Source organism: Ambystoma mexicanum, chromosome 12, assembly GCF_040938575.1.
Source record: "Ambystoma mexicanum isolate Mex_15411 chromosome 12, UKY_AmexF1_1, whole genome shotgun sequence".
NCBI lineage: Eukaryota > Metazoa > Chordata > Amphibia > Caudata > Ambystomatidae > Ambystoma > Ambystoma mexicanum.
The window spans coordinates 1064034843-1064055276 of NC_090936.1; the positions used below are offsets into that span (position 1 = coordinate 1064034843).

At 42.3% G+C, this 20434-nt stretch overlaps 1 protein-coding gene across 2 annotated transcripts in view; it reads right to left on the reverse strand.

The window, feature by feature from the left end:
- Positions 1-20434, reverse strand: part of COPG2 (COPI coat complex subunit gamma 2) — a 621430-nt gene that overhangs the window by 522845 nt on the left and 78151 nt on the right. For both annotated transcript variants that reach the window (XM_069629620.1, XM_069629619.1), the window contains exons 2-8: positions 19151-19203; positions 17107-17187; positions 15293-15364; positions 13820-13899; positions 5453-5528; positions 3221-3313; positions 2501-2587 (exon numbers count right to left, since the gene is read on the reverse strand). In XM_069629620.1, the coding sequence (XP_069485721.1) occupies positions 2501-2587; positions 3221-3313; positions 5453-5528; positions 13820-13899; positions 15293-15364; positions 17107-17187; positions 19151-19203 (542 nt within the window). The remainder of the gene's footprint in view (positions 1-2500; positions 2588-3220; positions 3314-5452; positions 5529-13819; positions 13900-15292; positions 15365-17106; positions 17188-19150; positions 19204-20434) is intronic.

Consider the following 20434-nt stretch of genomic DNA (forward strand, 5'->3'; position numbering starts at 1 on the left):
TGCCTTCCAAGCCAAAAAAGCCTCGCCTTTTATGAGGTTTTCTCCCATTCATCCCAGCCTGGCTGTCAATCACCCAGCAGGGTGGCTATCCTTGCCTGAGAGCCAGCCGGCCAATCACCTAGGAGTGCATTCCTGTCTCATAGGAGACTAACCACAGGGAGTTTCGGGCACCTCCCTCACCAGACACCGTGGAGCCAGGAGCAGGCTTCACTTGTGAATCCCACCAAAGACAAAACAAACAAATGGACCAAACCTTGTTGGGAAGAATTCTCATAAATGTGCCAATTCCTCCCACCTTCGAGCCCTCCAGCTCTTTTGCTAAACTTCGAACTTTTTAATTCTGTTTGTTTTTCTGTGTTTATTTCTTTTGGTTATGGAGTTTTAGACAACTCCATAGGAATTGTCTTTTCATGTGTCACACAGCACCCTCAGTGCAGTGACACATGGAAGCCTTTTAGGCTGTCCCAAGGTTTAAATACCTTCTCTGGGAGAAACTACTGTTTCCTAGACAAAATAAAGTGAAATTGACTTTACTAGTCTTTTCAAATTCCTAGACCCAGCACACCCTATTTTACAATAGAGTGCTGGAGGGATTACACCTAGTATCCCCTATGTCTAGAAACTAATGTAGCAGGCAAATGCCACCCTTTCATCTCGAAATGGCTGCTGGCAGTGGTTTTAGAACGAGCTACCATGATTTTTCCCGACCACAAACACTGGTAGCGTTAAATCACGGGAGCCCTGTTTTTCAAGATGGCATCTGCGCCCTCTTTGTTTAAACAGGTCCGGTCTTCTTTTTTCACCATTTCTTTTTGGAAAGGTCCTTCTAGAGTTTGTCTCTGCGCGCCAAACCATGTTTGGTCCCTTTGTTCCAACGCCTTTGGCGGGCTTCAGGATTGAAGACCGCCTCGGGCGCCCGAGTGTCTGGGGTGGGCAGGAAGGGAGGGAGGTGCCCGAAACTCCCTGTGCTTAGTCTCCTAGGAGACCCAGATGCACTCTGGCAAGATTGGCTGGCTGAATGTCTGGCGAGGTCTCAGCTAGGCTGGAATGAATGAGAGGGAACTGTATAAAAGGCGAGTCTCTTGGCTTTGAAGGCAGAGTCGACCACTAGAACGAAAGAACCGAAGACGAGTTTGAAGAGGACGGCTGCTGCAACTCCTGGACCGTTGGTTTTCCCAGTGATGTCCTGCTGCAGGTCCGAATCGCCAAGTTCATCTCGACAGAGAAGCCCTGCAAGGACGACTTCTCCCTCTTAGTTGGTGAGACCAATCAACTCGACCCGTAAGCCACCTGGATACCATTCTCAGAGCCGGTTGTATTTTCCTCAGAGTGCTGCAGGAAACCGAATAACCAGGGAGAGGGACACCAGTTTCTGTGCTTTACGACAGCTACCGGAATCAAAGATTTGCCAGTTGCCAGCTTTGCGACCAGTCCCAGTGCAGGAGTTCCCCCGACGTCCTCCCTCTTGTCCCCACGACTGAGGATTAGGAACAGCGAGATCTGCAGGAACTGCCAGGAACAGAAGTCTTCGGCTGCATCTTTTCTTCATTGTAACGTACTGTGAAAACCAGACCTAGAGAACTTCCCTCTGACTGCGAAAGTGCTTGCAACTTGCAGGCCTAGTCAGCTTGTGACCCAACAAATGATCCTTTCTTTTACAAACTACTTCTGAGAACTTTGGCAAAGACTTTTCTGTTTAACTACCAAACTGCTTTATCCTATACAAGACTTTAGCCCATTGACTTTTGCCTACCCCATTGCATTGAATTGGCTCTTTTGGTGAACTCAAACTATTTGCACTGTCTAAGAGTAACTGTAATATTCTTTATATTAACCTATGCCTTTTTGCTCCTCCTTCAAAGTAGTTTAAATGCCTCAGACCCTTACCGTGTAAAGTACTGAAGTATATTTGTGTGCGATATAGATTGCCTCCTTCTAGTGAATGTTTTATAACTGACTGTGAAATAAATTAATAAGTGTTTTACCAAGAAACCTTGAGTAGAAGAGTATTTGAATACTTGTGATTGTAGACCTCTGTGTAACATCATTACAGCTCACATTCCCCTCTTGAGATAAGCCGGGCTGCTCAGCAATGCTACCACAAACTGTGTAGTACAGACTTATACCAAAGGTTGGTTTTGCTTACACCTGTAGTCAACGTTGTGTGTAGTGGTCCCAAAGGGTACTGCATACAAACTCTGCCTAACAAGCCTGTTCAGTAGAACTATGGTTGCCTCCTACAACCGGTTCACCCGGTAAGGGGCAGATTCCAGAAATCCATATCAACAGGGTGCCAAATGTTTAGGGGTCCCTACAAAGAGATAGTGGAACCTCCAAAAATGAAATTCTGCCCAAACAATGGGCAGTGCACATGGCTGAACCCCTATGAACAAAATGCCAAAGTTATCTCCATCCCAAAAAGTTCTCCTCCTATAGTGATTCCAACTTAATTATGCAGACAAAGACGGGACTGATATAAGCACAAATAGCACACACTCACCTGCACCATGATATTGTCACTGGAAGCAGCTTCCTGGGCTTCGTTGATCCAGCGCTTCACCACATCATAACTGATCTTCATCATGTGCTGAAGAGAGAAGCGGTGAAACATTTAAAGGGGTTAATCAATGTACATTACTCTTAGCATAAAGGATTTCTTAGCCTACTTTAAAATTATCTGAAGTACAGACTATAGCACAGATTTTACAAAGTCTGCTACAGCCAGAAAAATATGCCCAGTTAACCTTTGCCTGAATCCAAAATAATAGGACAATTGTCAACACTTTGTAATCCAGCATATGTTTTTAGACACAAAATGGTTTAAATTTTGCACAGGTCTTTGAGATCCTACATCTATGGCAAAAAAAAGAGCCAACTCACAAAAAAATTGATCTGCAGCGCAGGACTAGACTACAACTTTTAACCATTCCTAGTGTTCTTTTGGATAGAGTAGTTAAATGTCTTCTGGAAGGTGTAAAAAACAGAAAAGTAGAAAATAAATGCAGTATGAGGTAGCAATATGCGACACTCGTGTGTGCTGCAGAGGCTCCTCCCTAGAACCAAAGTGTTATGGAGACTCAAGATGTGCTCAATGAGCCCCTATCTTGAGGTCACTTCCAAACTGCAGCATACAGCAACTCTTTTCAGGACAGTACCCAAAGCATGGGAAAATCAAGACGTGCTGCTATCAGGTGAGCTTAACAGAGATCATCTCACTTACCAAGGATGACACCAAAGCGGAGCTGGACACGCTGGGCACTTTATCCACAATGGCTTGCTTCATATATCGTTCAATGGCCTGCAACATTGTCCCCTGGAAAGAGGAAGGCGAGATAACAATCGACTGTACATTCTATGTAAATCGGTCAGATGCAAACATGTGCATTTTGGGGGAGAGTGTGAGTCTGTGAGTCAGTCTGTCAGTGTCAGTCTCTCAGTCTCTCTCTCTCTCTCTCTCTCCCTCATAATTATTTGCCACCTTTGCCCAACAGCAGACGAGCAGAACATTGGAGACTTGTGTAATACAGGGCTATCAAAACCTTCAAATCAAATTGGCAGGATAAAAAAATAAAAGTTATCCCTTTTGGTGGGGTCATAGGAAAGCAAATGCAGATTACTCTAAATTGCATAATACATTATAACATGAGGAATATCCTAGCACCTTGGAATGGTTTCTGAGACAAGAGGGGTCAGGCAGTGTGCTTCTAGTACTAATTTAAACACAAGCTTCTCCAGGATTAAAAACTGGTATTCTCACTGAAGAGTGAAAATGTATATCCAATATAAATCGGGAAAGGTGGCAGGCTTATACCGTGCTATTTCAGGAATCGCTGAATACGTTAATCAGATTATACTACAGTGGAGTGGGGGTTAAAGGCAATTACAGTGATGCAGGATGTATATAGTCAAATGCCGTCAGCCCAAATCGGAGGACTCCCAGGTAAATCAACATAGAACATCTTCTCTAGACTATATTCAAAGGGGGAAGGGGCCACTTAGAATACTGTCCAAAGCCTTCTTCAAGACATGGAGACTTAGAACAAAATGCATGAGATTAGACTCTTTACCCTGGGCTCTAAACTGTGGTTTACAACCAAAGCCAGACTCTAGAAATGCTACACAAACTACAGGTTTTAAGTCTCAAATCACTAGTTAGTCTCTTTCACAGAAACAAAGAGGTGGGAAACCGACAGTTGCTTTTTGTATCCTCCCAACTATATTTTTTACACACTAAAAGATCTGACTTGGTTATAATGGCTTCTTAATGGAAATGTATTAATCACACAGTCAGTTGTTAAAAGGTCTGATGCAGCACAAAAGTATTCATAAGGACCACAGCGGATCACAACATGCGCTTTGCAAGAGCATGACAATCTCACTGCAGAAGGAAACCCAGAACTTTTAAAACGCAGCCACATAATAATATTTAGGATGAGATGAAGTGTCCATTTCACCCCCTCCCTCCAAAAACTCTTGCTCTTCCATAAAAGAACTTTCTATTGAAATCACTCAAGTCTGGTACATAATGGTTTCTATGGCAAAACCGAAAATATTACATCAAAAATACATCTTCTGGTACAAGCTGAAACAGATCCCTTGCCTCCGGCCTGTGTCACTATATAGTCATTCAAACCTCTTAACTTACTCTCTCAAAATAGGATTCTTTTTAATTACAGCAACAATTACCTGGAATGCACTGACAATTTATGCTATGGCTCTTTTGAATAAACCTTTAATAACAGTCTCTAAAATCCTGGCTCTAAGAAAATATTTGGATCGCCATACCCTTCTGCTTATACCCTTCTGCTTCAGGTCACATGCTATATTCTGGATCATTTAACGTATTACATTAAAAATCACGCAAAACAATGAAGGCCACATATGTATTTTCTTCCTTTGCAAAGGATGCTCAGCGTGAGGGGTATGAAAGACAGGTCTGGAAGGTGGATGTGACGTGCAAATGGTTTTCTTCAGTCTTGAAATACAATATATGTGGAAAGGAGAAGTACTGGAATGTTTTAAGAGGTTTCTGCTAACATACACAACCATAGTGTTTACATTCAATGAAAGAAGTGCATATTCCGACTCCACCAGATGTCATCAATGACCAAGTTCTGGATTCACATAGTGATGCAGTACATCAATTACAATGTTGTACCTTGTGCCCAAGACCGTTCATTCTCTCTTACTTAAGCTTTAGTCCCCTCATGGGCATTTCCCTACCACACGCCCATCACCAATGCTTTCCACCTCCCTTGTACCATTGTATTAGATCTCCTTCAAAAGGTTGACCTCACATTTCTGGACCCCCACCCAAACTGATTTGACATTGTCCTTTTCTTCTATGCTCACATTTCACCAATTCATCATCCACGACGAGAAGCGGCATATTAGACCACCATCAAAACAATGTAACAACGCCGACCAGAAAAATCACTTGCTCAGGACTTACGTCAGTGATTCTGCAGAGGGCACGGATGGCTGGGCCGCGGTACACATCTTCCTTTCCCGTCATATCTTTGGTCAGGCTGCAACAATTACATTAGTTGAAGGTCAATGCAATCAATCCACATAAAGGTTATGAGAAAATGTGCTTCACAATTTCAGCGATGGGATGATTCAGAAACAGTTTTTGAATCATCTCGATTTAGGCAGGAGTGGCCCTAAAGCTGAATTAGATTGCCTTAGACTAAAAATCCATCTATGCCAGTTACTCAGCACAACATTCGTCAGGACACCATACAAAATGTGAAGCAACTGCACAAGCATTGCAAAAGCAGTTGATTGCAAGACTAGGCTAACACATGAACAAAGAGAGGCCTGGTACTGTAAACATTGCTCAGAAGTAAATCCTTGTCAGCTTCTGAAACTCCCAAATTTGGCAACCTACATCTGAACAGCAAAGTTGACCAACAAAGCTGTTGGATCGTTCCCAAGTGTAAACCTTCTTTTAGCATTCTGAAAGATCATGTACATCAAGGTTCCAGTCCACGACACTGATAAGTGAGGAACCAGACCAATTTATTAAATAAACCAGGTTGGAGGACACCACATTCTCAGACTTTCCACTAGCCTTCTCCGAAATTATTCCCTATGCCAATTTTAAAATCCCAGCTGGGTAAGTGGCTTTGGTCCCTGCCACTGCAAAAGTAAACCTCACACCACCCAGGTCCTTTTTACTGTAGTTTCTGTCTGTTTTTAAAGGCAGAGAGTTTTCAGAGTATATACCCTTGCCATGCCTGGACACTAATAATATACTCCTTACCCTGGTCACCTTTCCAGCAAGTCAGTTTCCCTGCCCTCTTTCCCCAGTTTCCCCTTTTCCTGTTCTCCCTTCTTGTGCGCCCTCTTGAAGGGGCCGATTCTGATTGGCAGCACTTAAAATCCTAGTAAATGAAGAAATACAAAATCCCAGATCTTTTAAATCTTCTTTATTTTACAGACAACTACCTCCACTAAAAGGGCAGATTTCTGCTTTCAGCCTTGAGAAAGGAGTCCATGAATGAAGGACGCTTTAACGTCTACTATCATTTTACACTTAATATTTGTCCGTTGTCTGAATGCCAGGGGTAATTTTGCACTGTACATTTTAGCAACTGCCCTACAGGTATGGGGTGTAATCAGCCACTGAATACTCACAAAAATAAAAAATAGAGAATAAAATACTCCCAACAAAATAAATGGGAAAAAGACATCGGAGCCTGACCCCCTGCTTTCATCAACACAGCTCCATGGATACGTTTCGACCAGTAGTACGCATAGAGCCATAGGAAGAAACTATTGTTACTGCCTAATGTAAAGAAGCAAAATATTATCTTTTAATGTCCATTAATAACTAGTTGCAAAGAAATAATTATTACAATATTTCAGTTTTTTGGGAATGGTACTTACTTTTTTACTCCATAAAAATCATTTTACTCCCAACTTAAGAAAAGGGCAGTAATATACTCCCACTTCAAAATCTTATCTGGAGCACTGGCTGCCCGAACCTCCTTCAAGATTGCCAGAGTCAGACTATATCCTTAACTGGCGAGCACTACGCAGGCTCCAGCACTTTTGGCACAGCTGTGAGGGCAAAATGCAAATATACGTACAAGGAAAGCACCAGGCAGGATGCATTAATTTCTTTATTTTTAAATATTGGAGGTAATCATCAGTTTAACCATAGAGAGCACCAACAGACTCATAAATAAGGGATGAATTACCTGCAGAAATAATTTTAGAGTTAATCTTTCACACTTCATGTTTATTTGCCTTATTATGCGATCCGTACTCTCAATCCAAAGAATGTGGAAAACCTCCCAGCTATTGGATTCAATGAGGGGGGGGGGGCATAGCACCCATTGTGAATTCCATGAGCGGAGGGGTATCATAGGCAGGGCAGCGGCTGGGGAAATGGACTTGGGAGCTGCTGTGTTTCGTGGACATGCATCTACAAATATGCAAAGAGCATGGGGTGAAGGGTTGAGGTGCATACAAATATGCACCCTATTACATTAAGAAGCATATAAAAAGACATCATCATCAAAGTGAACGGCAGTCTAATCATTTTAGTAGGTCTATGCTTAATGTAATGCTGTGCAAACACTAAAATTGCACACATTTTCCGGCCAAATTTACCTTGTAAGGAGGTACTTGTGTTTGCTTTCAGATCTTGTCTCCAAGAGGTGGACTTTGGCTTAGAGAAAATGACATCTTCCATTCTTGGGCCCCCACATCTCTTTTAAACATTAAGCAAGTCTCCGTCTCCATTTCTCTCCCCTCAACAGGCGCCTCACAGGCCCTTAGCCTACTATTTGCCAGAGCCTAAACTCCTTTTTGAGCATTCAGTTCTCTTCTGTGATTACCATGTGAAGGGTTGACATTCAAAACAACAAGGAGATTCTCAACCTTTCACTCTAGAAGTTGGTCATGGAATTTTACACGTCGTCAGTTGCTCATAACATTAAACACTGTAGTGCAGCTGTAGTGACTAACCCATGATAAGGAAATATTTTCTTTTTGATGCTTTCCTTCCATTGACATCTATAGAATCCCCATCTTTTGCTGTTTTGTACTTGTCCTGACATTTGAAGGGAAGTGAAGTCTTTTTACCTCACTTGCCTTATAAAGCATCTCTGTTTTGGAGGGCACTGATCACTCTCTATGGCCATCAGTGCAGGAGAACTCGGTTCTCCATTAGGAGTTCTCTGTTTATTTTATACTGCACTCTTCACCTTACAGAAAGATACATTTGGGATATGTTGTGTCCGATTAACCATGTGGTTACTAGCATGATGTTTCCAAGACCGGCTGGTAGAAATAAATGCTTTTCAACAGCGTTTACTTGAATTGTCTCGTAAACTTCTGCATTTTACTAATGAACGCCTTTTTGAGTACCATATACTCTAAAATGGTCATGCCATGAGATTGGTCTGTCCTTTGGCCATTTTGCATTTTGACCACCTTTCTGCCCTCTCACGGCTAGATGCAAAAATATGGTATTTCCAGGGTAAACCGGCGGTGTGGCCAGATGTGGGGTATAAGACGGTCCAGTCCCAGTCTGTATCCATGCCAAAGTGACTGTTGCTGGGCAGATGTTTGGTGGCCAGAGGCTGTCCTCAATTGGACAGCCATTGCCAATTTGAATGATGCAGATTCGTACCATTGGTAGCCTTACGTTGACTCCAGCTCGAATCAACAGATTGTCACTGGAGCCAAGACCCCTACAAAGAAGAGCATTCCGCTGAAGAACCGGAACTCGTTGCAGCAAACCAGCATAGTCTTCTTCAACTGTCCAAGCGAAGTTCTGCTCCTTTGCGGATCTTCAGAAGGCCTTCATCATCAATGCTTTGTGCCCTGGGCCAGTGGGAACAACCAGTCTAGAACACTTAAGGATCTTGCCCTTGGAAGGCTTTGGAGGTGTCCTAGAACCATCCTATTGGCTGACAAGCTTCCACGTGGGCTGCCTCAGTAAATGTCCCAAGTTCAGACTTGGTACTCTGTGGACCATAACCCTGTGAAATAAGAGACCTTCCTCTGCAGTTACAGTTCTCCAACACAAAGAGGAGCCTTGCATGACCAGCTTCTTGTGTTCCGCCACGAGGTTCGACTTCCACCATTTCTTCGTTGTAGCTTTTGCTGATCTTCACCTGCATCGTGCCCTAGGGGTCCTCTGAGGTAGTCAACAATGCAAGGGCCCATTCACCAGGGTTAACAGGCTGTCCAGTCCCGGGAACCGCCAGAGTGCGGAACCGCCAAATACCTGGACTAAATCTTGATGCAGACTGTGGTCTCTGCACCCTGGACTTCCATCACCAGAACCAAGGCACAGAGTACGGGGTGGGGGAGGGCAAGGCAACTATTTCAAGAGCTGCCATAGTGGTCCCCGGGCGAGTCGGAGTACATGGGGTGAGTAAGCATACCTTTTCCTATACCTGCTTCATTCATAGGGTGTAACAAGCATAAAGTCCTTGACCAACTGATTTGTGGAGCTCTGGTCAAGGATCCTCCACTAAAGTAGCTGGATTGGGAGACTCTCTCAAGAACTTCACTTTCAATGTTCTTCAACTTTGTGACGCTTACAACTGCGTTTGGGTTTGGCAACAATTGTTCAGACTCGTTACCTTCTGAAAAGAACTATATTGGGACCAATGCCTCCAAGGGCATTAGATACTTTTTCCAGCTAGAGAAGGACTTTATATGCTGTAGTGCCTTATATTATATGGTGGTATATGGAGTTTTTAACTCTTTTTCCTTATGCATTAGTTCTCCAATTTAGTCCTTAACTTGCATTATTTAGTCACTTTCTTTGCTAAACTACACAGTTGCTAGGATTGTGTTCACTGTGCTAGTGACACTTATAGGCCAAAACTATTGCATTTCAGTACAGATGGAGAAAAAAAAAAATATGAGGAGGGACACACAGCTTTTAAGTGTTATTTGGTTAATTGCCCACCCATTGACTGCCCATGGACATGCTAATCCCTATGGCCATTCCCACCAAGTTCCTACCCCTCCTCATGCAAACTCTTTGAGATCGCTTAAATCAAGCCTCACTACCAAACATTGCACTCAAGTGCTTGCCAGTGTTTTTTCAAAGCAGTCCGCTGAGAGTTGTGAACTTGCTACTGGTGTAATAAAACCGGTCTGCCTTCAGCCACTCGATTTATAAGCCCTACTATGCCTGTCCTTCACTAAAGTGGTGTTAAAAATAATAATTGGCAATTAGGTATTCAGCATTTTCCAGGCACTGCTACTAGATGCCCAGAAACTCACACCATTTTACACCTGCTACCATCAATGGTCAATTAATACCACTATGGCTGTGCCTGGCAAGTGCATTTCCTAAGCCTGCACACAAGCCCAAACTGTTGACATTGTCAATGCTTGTTTTTAACTGCCAAGGAGTTTGTCCAAGGACTAAATATCTTTATTTGTATACATTCTGCCTAACTTGTGTTATTAAGAGTGCTCTGTGTGTGCTGAACTGAACCCTTCACCACTCTCGCACTCTACAAAGTCTAAGACTTGCTGCTCAGTCACACTACCCAGATACGAGTTTGGCTACATAGTGTATTTCCCGGTTCACTAGAACAGTGTGCCTCTCAGACTCTATCCACAGGGGTGATTTTGAAAATTCATCTTAATACCGTTGAAGCAGGTGTGATCAAATGTGGTTTTTGAGTAGATCTTTGGCTATTGGTTGGCAGCCCCTGAACAAAAGCGGACCACCTCCAAGCACCTCGAGTATGTGTTAAATGTGGGTAACCACCTACCTCGTCACAGTAGTGTCACTGAATTTGGTGAAATGGCCATTTTGCTTTTTCTTGCAGGGGGAAGGGAGGCAGGGTATGGGATTATCTATTTATGATTTATAGGAGTGGGAAGTGGGGTATGATATGATATTTGTAACACAGCTATACACAAGAGTAGGCAGTTGTAGGGGCATGTGGGCTGCCCCTTTAAAATAAATGCAGCAGAAAGTGCAGCAAAACGGCCACCACAATGAGGTGGACCAGTTTCCATAGGTGGCCAGAATGAAGAAGATGGAAACAATATCAATAAAGGATGCTCTCTGGGGACGTTATCCTCTGGGTTAACATGCCCATCTGTTTCTCAGATTTCTTAACCCTAGCCAAAGGGAGTTTCACCCTCCTACAGAAGCAATTTCTTTCGTTTTAGGAATGGGGTGTGTCCTCACTGTCAAATGCAGGCATTTTGAGGCAGAGCCATCACATTTGTGTATTTATTAATACAATTTATTTTGGCTCACTTAAACAAGATAAAGGCCACTGAGCTCCTGTCACAAAGTATCAATAAAAGATGTCAAGCTGCAGCAAACACGGCTTTCACCTCTTAAAGGGCACTAGAGTCAAGTATTTTAATAATTTGTGAAAGGAGCTCAGTGGTACTAATTATTTTTGCGAAAACAGACTAGGAAAGATTAACCGCTTAAGTGCATGCAAAACATTTTTTAAAAAATGGCAGAAATAATGCAACAACCAGCAAATCTTTAACAAAATGACCTGCGGAGGAAGTGGCATCAGTTTTAATTACAGACCTGCACTGCCATGGATTTTAAAAACACCGCGGTTTAACTGGTTAACTGTAAAATGTTTTCCCAGAGAAGCAAAACGGAGGATTCATTTCTGGGGGAAATTAAGCTCTTTGCATAAGTCTGATGCTCTAATCTAAAGTGCAAATGGTGATTACTTCAATGTAGTTTAAAACAATGTATGCGTGCGAGTGCCCCTTTCAGTGTCCGACCTGGGGTCATTTGCTAGTATTCCGGGTATTTACTCACTTATATCGGTAGTAAAATGATGCTACTGTAGGCATGCTATTATACATTCATTGTGCTATACTGTTACGCGGTTCTCCCGTATGGCCACTGCCCTAAGCAGTACAGGGCAGAACACATAGATGTGATATGAAAAACAGTGGCCATGACAGTTATGCCCATTGCTTTAGAGGTCTCAGAATCCGATTGACCGACTGACTGACTGACCCATGCAACTTTCAAATAGATTTCTTTTGCAGCACACAAATATGTTGCACATTCCATGCAGAACTCCAATTTTTGCTATAGTTGATGGCTCAGAAAAGCTTGTGTATTGTTAGAATGGGCAGCTGTAACCATTACGTTGTCTGATGAAAGAACGCCATACTTCCCTTCACGTTCGAAACAATACTTTCCTTTGTGATTCAAAACACACAGTCTCAAAAAGGGCACTCCGCTCTCTGTTACAGACCACATTCTTCATGTAGGACATCTTCAGCTACTATTTCCCCGAGAGGTCCAGGGTAGAATAAGGTAGCATGGTCAGGCAATACAATTATCGCATAGGTTTCGGATATATAGTTTTAGGGAACAATATAGGTTAAAGCTGAATTCCAATTGGTAGGGCGGCGGGGAGGGGAGGTCAGGGTGCAGTGTCATATTATGGGGCGCCTACTCTTTTTGCATCCCCCCAATTTGGTTTTTGACTTTTCCAAACGATTTATTTTGGTAGTCAGAGGGGCTTCGCTGAAGTCCTCCTGCCACTACATCCCTTCATCACTCCTGATCCACTATATAGCCTAAGTTGGTACAGAAGGTTCTGAGGGGCCACGTTCTGCCCTATAGTGATTACATCACCGTACATTGGTTTTAGGGGGTAGGCTGGTGGCAGCTAATATTTATGTTTGGCTTTGTCAGGTTTGCAGGGCGATTTACCACATTAATAGCCCAATATACGTTTATGATAGCCATTGGGGTACTAAAGCTTTTTTATTTTTGTATTATTTTGGTAAGTCATACGCTCTGTCATTTTGTTTTAGGGGCTTCCCTTTGTTCAGGGAAACCATGAACCAGGCCTAAAAAAGGAGCTGTGCACATGTTGGTTCTATGTGAGCCCAACATAGAACCATCTATACTGGTTTGAACTCCCTCTAGGTCAGTTCCTGCAGGCCACTAAACCTTCTGTTGGTCAGGCCTGGGTGTTTGGTGATGATTTTTAAGGCCAACCAGATTGGCTGGCTGCCAGAACCTTTGTTTTACATCCCCTAAAGGAATTGGTGGGCTATTAGAAAGCATCCCCTGTGAGTAAAAGCGAATATAGGAGAAACCCTATTCCAACACTCCTTCTGCTTGATATGTGTTAAGCAGGTTAGCTTACCTGCTGTTGAATACTGCTGCCTAAAACCCTTGTAGCCGATTTATAAACCCACTCTGGCCCTACTGAAGGGACTGGCATTTCATGCCTGGGCTCCAGTTTGCATTTTCAAGGGGTAGCTGTCCTTTCCGGGTTTTCCTTGGCCTGCTGCTGATCCTCGTCTGCTAGGGCCAGGCCTACAATCCTGTGCCCATTTTCCAAGCTGTCTTACCATAGTTTACCACAGTCTACCAGCAGGGTCCGCCACCCCGGTGCTGGACACTACCACCGCCTGGAAGAACAGTGGAGCTTCTAAGCCCCTTGTCAGAAAAGTACAATTGTGGGTACTTCCCATGGGCAATGGGCCTACTATTCGTTTTTAAACATCAAACGTGTGTTTTAGCACACGTCCTAAAGAAGAGTGCCTGCTCAGTATGCTTATCCCAATCAGTGGGACGGCTCGCATACATGTTTAGCAATAGTGCAATTCTTCTTGTAGTAATGACGCAAGGGGTTACAATTGTGTACATTTATCACCCAGCAGCCAGTTTCTGCATAGACAAGTCTCCATAACATCACTCTCAGTAGCAGATAGGAGAAACTCGTCAGTATACACATTCGGTAAAAACCTAGCAGAGACATCCACTTAAACCCATAACAAGGAAAATGTTCCTTCAATATTTAATAGCAAGCATCAACAGTACCTGCTGGTGACAATGATTACATCCTCAGATATGTTAGCCATTTCTTTGATGGTCAGGTAGCACATCCTTCTCAGGGTTTGCTTCAGAAATGAAACATAGGGAAGGAAAAAAACAAATAAAAGAAGACAAAAAAACACACGCCTGTTAGAAAATATACACACAAAAAGTGAATACATTGAACTACTTCCTGGAACCAAAATATCATCTACTAAGAAAAGGGACTTTTAAACTCTTCTCTGCTCTTCGCATTTTAGGATGTATGAGATCACTGAAGCCTGCCACATAGACCTTGTATACAAGAAAAATAGGGAGTAGCACCAGTGCCTTCCTTAAACTCACTAATCAACAAACCCAAAACATGCTCAGATAGGCCCACCCACAGGGAATAATGGAGTGCAATTAATTACTGCCTTTGACTCGTTAGCCACTTAGCTGAGGCTGCCAGAAGATGCAATGTGCAACTGTACTTCAGCAAAGCAGACATTCAACCAGAAGGATTAAGAGCATGAAGTTACTGCTTTCACATATGTAATGGAGCAGCCGTCAAAGAACTTTCATTAACTAGTAATATCATTCTAATTCAATTTGGAAATTTAGAAAGAATCGTTATGCAAATATTAAGAACTCATGAGCTGGTGAATGGCATACAGGGCAGAAGAGCTCTAAGACAACTACAGAAACCAAGAACACAGCTGGTCAGTTTGCAGTTTTGATGGCCATTAGCTTAGCTTATGTTTTACTATTTAATGTGGTCTCTCTAAATATTTCTACTATATTGTTTTGTAATAAAACTTCTTTTTAAAACATTTTTTTTAAATAATGGTATCTATTATTTTTTTACAGCACAAGGTTGTTGGTAAACCAACAATACTGGTTAATACACTGTAATGTAATGGGGTAATGGTGACGGAAGGGAGAAGCCGAACTAGGGAGACAAAAACAGGTTATCCCATGTTTTAAAAGACTTACTTTCGAAAGTCTACAATTTGGTTGTGCGCTTGTGGTCGAATCGACAAATTGCATATACATATATACGTCTATGTGGCAGCAGGGAAGGAGGAGATAGTGGACGAGGGGTGGGCAGTATGGAAGTATCCCCATAAAAAACAAATACACACGTGAAATTTAGGTCGACTAACAGTGCACAACCAACTGAAGACTTTAAAAAGAAAGTCGTTTAAAACACGTAGAACCACAAAACAGACCACTGGCAATGCTTCAGAATTACATCTAAAGAATGTATGGCTAACACGAGTTTCACTATGGAAGCTAGCTTCTCCTAATAAGCTGGAACATTCATTTTCAAAACAGTGCTGAGAAGATAATTTCTATGCATCATTTTAATACACCGTCTATACTCTCATAACAGAATACTTGCTTTAAGTGACAATACCCTTCCTTGCTACACTTACGGATCCATAAAGCATTAACCTAACATAATAATGCAAGATGCCAAGGAGCTTTTCTACTTACATCATTGGACTGAAATAACCTGGTCATTGCAAAGAAGGCTTCTGTTGCTTCGGTCGTTCCAAAATGTTCACCCTGGCGGGTAGAGGGAATGAAATGGAACAATGCGCAAAACATATGAGCGAAAAAACAAAATCCAAAGAATAAAATGGAGTGCAATACTAAGCATCTAGACAGAGTTCTGAAGAGTCAATCACTCCATCATACAGTCTTTGCATTAGATGTCATACTATCACCACCAGATAGTCTGCTCAAACATATTTTAAATGTGTTAGGTTATTTTGTAGTGTGGTTCTTCAATAATGCATCCACGACCACGAACGATATTGGACATGGTTATATATCTCACTGATGTTCCTGCCTACTACAACATATACCCTCCACCATACACTCTTTACTCTTGCTAACCAGCTCAAGATTCGAACTGTGCAGAGCCTAAATGCTCCATTTGATTATGTCAAAAACACAAGGCTTATTGTCAAAGAAAAGTCACTGCCCGCCAAAGCACACTAGAACAGCAATTTCTTTTTATAAACACTTCAAGCACAAAATAATACCAGCTATGCAGTAAAGTGGAGACAACGCCAAGGCCCCTCTGCTAGGAGCCTCCATCTAGTCAGAGGGAGTGATCCCTGGTATCTTTTGCCACACAGTATCGAGTGTGTCAGTAAGCCCCAGAAGCAGTCCCATAAACACTGCCTGAGCAGTACACCCACCCTCCGCCTCCAACAGCTCCGGAATTGCATTTTCCGACACAGGGTAGGGGAGGTACACAATGCACACCCCCAAGCAAACAGTCTGAACCAAAGCAGAAGGGTCTGCCAGCTACTCCTAAATTCCTCAGATCGGCTGTGAGGTGTGTAATGGCCAGTATCGTAGAGTCCTCTAGGGGTCAATTGTGTGGATGCTGAACCATTTGTGTGCTGAAAAGCTTAAGGCTGAAGTGAGAAAAGAATGGAAAGGCCTACCTACTGTAAAGAATCTCTTTATTCACAACACCCATTTACTGGTACATGCAACCCTTAACTAAGAGGTTATGACAAAGATGAAAACGGCAAGTAATGTTATGGGAATAGACATCTAGAAACACAAGCATCTCTCAATAAATATCTCCATCCCTGTAGTTGCTGCTAGATCCTGAATTATTCATTAAGGGCTGCAATGAGGTTTGTAGTATCTGAAATATCGTGGTGTAGGATTCTTACACCGCATTACTAAAAATTGCTTGTCCGGAGGGCAAAATAAATTGTTCTTGATTCCAAAGGGACGTTAATATAGTGTAAAAATAAAATAAAAAAAATAAAAAACACACTTCTAACATCTCCCTCAACATTGCCCCTCCTCGGGCTAATCCTAGTAGACTCGAAGTGGGTACAGCCATTAAGATGCGCCATGTCGGGCGCAACAACGTAATTCAGTCCTATTTTAGGTTGTGCATTCCAGGACTTGTAGTCCTGCATTCCTAATATGGCGAATTAAAAGTACACGTACGAAATACCTTTTTAAAAATGAAAAGAAAAGTAGGGCTGTAAGATACTCACCCTGTACTTGAGACAAAGCAAGAGCTCAGAGAAACACGTTTCCTTCAGCTAAACAATTTACAGTGCATCCCAAACGCAAGACCTTTAGAACAAGCAAACATCCCCAGGCCACGATAAATGACAAGTGCTGCACAAAACGACTTTCATGCTGTCCTTTCAGTGGAGGTAAAAACACATTTTCTTGACAACTTCATAGAAAATCTGGACAGACATGCAGAGAGTAGTCGTGAAAAATAGAAAGAAGGATCTCGTGTCCTGGAGAAAGGACGTTCTTACCTGGTTCAGGAGGTAGATAATCTTTGTAAGGATATGCAGGCATCTTCGTGGGTTTATGGGCGTCTCATTGAATATTCTAGCCTGCAAACAGCACACAAACAATCAACAAGATGCAAAATATTATTTTGATTTATCCAATTCTTTCTACAGCACCTTTTAAAATCAGAAGACTGCCTGGGAAGGATTGGAGAATGTAAAATTCTAGGTGTATTTGGACAAAAAGGTAGCTAGACAGATAGCACAATTGTAAAAGTGTAATGTTAAACAACTACCAAGTCGTGATGGATTACATCAACAGCTAAAAGATGTACCATGTCGCAACAGCCAAGTTATTTTTGTCAACTCTGTGATAACCCATTAATTGGAATTGATAGCCTTAATTCTTGGGGTAAATTTGAGTAAAATGTGTTGAGTGGTCCGATTTAGTGCAAACCTGCATTGATATATGTCAGACAGAAAAATACTAAAGATCACCGAGAGTGCTTCAACCCCTTGGAGTGGTGGGAACAATCACTCTCAAGGCCTTCTTGTTGCCCTGCAAAAGAGCCTTCTCGGAAGAGTCCCTGGGCACTCTAGTCTACTGACCAGCTGGAACCTTGGCACGTGTTCAGGAGCATTGCTTTTTTCGAGTTTTACATCGAGCTTTGGAGAAATCCTAGTTTGCATGGCAAAGCAAATTCTTGCCAATTTTCGTTGTGCTAGCTGCTTTGGGCCACGGGAAAGAAGCGTGCGTCAGACCGCAAGACTTGGGTGCCCCTGTGTCACTGTGCGACAGTGACGGTCACCGCAAGCGACTTTCCTGCACTTCAAGTGTCCCAAGACCAGCTGCATTGGTGCTTTACTTGTCCTGCAATCGAGACAAGAGATACAGCTCATGTTGTAAACCAGATCCGCATTTGCACCTGCAGCGCCTGAGCACTTCAAAGTTAAACCAAGGGTGGAAAATATTACTCCAGACGACCCTCTCCAGACCTGCAAAGTTTGGACCCGGAGTGAGCTAAGGGCGGCGACTACTCAAACCACTTACTGGTGGTCCCTAGGTTCATCCATTGCATTTTTGCACACAAAGGATACCTTATGGTCCTTGCACTGTCGTGGGTAGCCTCTGCTTCCTAAAGCCTTCCGAAAGTTGGGAAGAGCTTTGTTCTCCGCAGCAGATCCTTCCCCAACTCTCTGATCGAGTTTTCTATCCTTTTGAATTCGCCCTATATCTTTTCCACCCTCCTGAAATACACATGAACGCACGCTTTTACATGCACATTTAACATTGAGCACAAGGCTCCAATCTTCATAGGGCTGGACTCAAAGTTATGGTTATCCATCTCTGAAGTTTGCCAATGTGATGAAGTTTGACTGCTCTTTTCCCGTACAGGTTTTGGCAGGATTCTGCACTTTACCGCATTGACCAAAAGTCACTGTACATATATTTTACATAGTGTGCGTTTGAATGGTGATATTACAGTGTTTTCCATTATTCACTTGTGTTTGTTCTTGGGCCTAATAAGTTGTATTTTTTCTTAGACTACTGTCCAAGGGTAATTCTTGGTGTCTGTCTACTCACCAAAGATCTCAATTCACCCCCACTCCTCCTGTGACTTAGCCTTGACTGCTCTCCCAAGCTACCTTGAATTGGTCTAGCTATCTTCCCAGAAGTGCTCCCGTTTCACTAACAAGAGTGGCCCCCTAAACATCTGTTCACCAGAGCAGAGTTAAGAAATACATTATTCAATTTAATGTTGGACAATATCACTCAACTGTCCTTTTTCGCTACTGCATTCAACACAGTCCTGCAACAAGTTGTTCTGCTTAGTCAGCAACATTTTGAACCTGTCATCAAAACTTCAAATTCTTAAACCAAGACTTTGTCCTCAACTTGTTAGACCTTTAACCGATCCATGCCTGATAAGGAATCAAGCTAGGAGAACGACCACAACACAATCAAAAAGGTGTACACTCAAGCATGAAACTGCAAATCTGCATGCAAACATATATGCACTGGACCACAAATAGAATGAAATCCCAGAAAATATCACAATGGCCATACCTCTTGAAGAACAGCACTCTTCTCCAAATGCTGGAAAGGATTGGAGCCACTTCCTGAGTAAAAACATTTTTAAAGATCAATTACATGTTGGCTGAAACAACAAATCAACAGGTAGTCTGAACAGTCCACAGTAAACCTTGTGTTCTTATAATTCATTGAACCTTATACTGTAAACTACTATGATGACACCAACCATTACATGATCGCTACAATGAATTACAACAATGGGTTCTGCTATAATAATATAATAAGACTGGTTTTATCAATGTACCCCAATTTAATTGTTTTTAGCTTGCCAATGGTTTTACTTGAGAACTTCTAAGATGTTCCTAAAGAGGTTTCTCTTATGACCAACATATTTGTCTGGTCTGCAAATTACAGAAATCCCCTTTTAGCATGTAAACAATGATCAATAAGCTTCTATGTATTTATTTAAATTTTTGTAACGCGCCACATGCCCATAGGCCTCAGGGCGCCCCTAGAACACAACAAGACATACAACAAAGATAGAACAGGTCAGTAAGGTCAAGTCGGCTCTGTAAACAGAGTGGTGATTTAGCCTGGTGTTAAGTCGAAGAGATAGGTCTTGAACCTTTTTTTAAACTCGTTAAGAGTCTTGATCTTTCTCAAGGAGGGAGAGCATTCCATGCTGATGGGGCCTGGATATCAAAACTTGATCCGCCGAATTTGACCAACTTGAACTTGGGCTGGAGAAGTCTAGACTGATCCCGAGACCTTAAGTACGAGTGGGCTGGTACGCTTTTACGCAATCGTTAAAAAGGTATATGGGTGCCTCACAATTCCAATGTGCTAGGGCCAGTCATACTTCACAAAAGCCTCCTCATACACGTGATCTGTACAGACAGCAAGGTTTATTCTCAGTCAGCTGGATGCCATCACACCAGATACAGTTGGTCAGTCAAAAATGCAGGAACTCAACCCTGCTGATTGTAAAACACACTATAGCAAATACAGGATTGCACAATATTTGTATGCAAATCTGGACCTTCATTTTTAACACATTTTAATTGGCCATCTTACTAAAAGGTCAAAACACCATTCACTCTTCAATGGACAAAAACATCTCCTGTTTAAGGTGACTTGCTATTTCATAAATTTCCTGGATAACAAGTAATTTTAAAAACTAGAAAATAGCAGTTCCGAAACACGACTCCTTATGCAAATTAGCAAATCTAGGTAGTTTCCCAAATTTCACGGACCATGCTATGCACGTTTAAATACTGAAAAAAACAAGTTTCTGAGGATGACACATTTCTAAAGAAT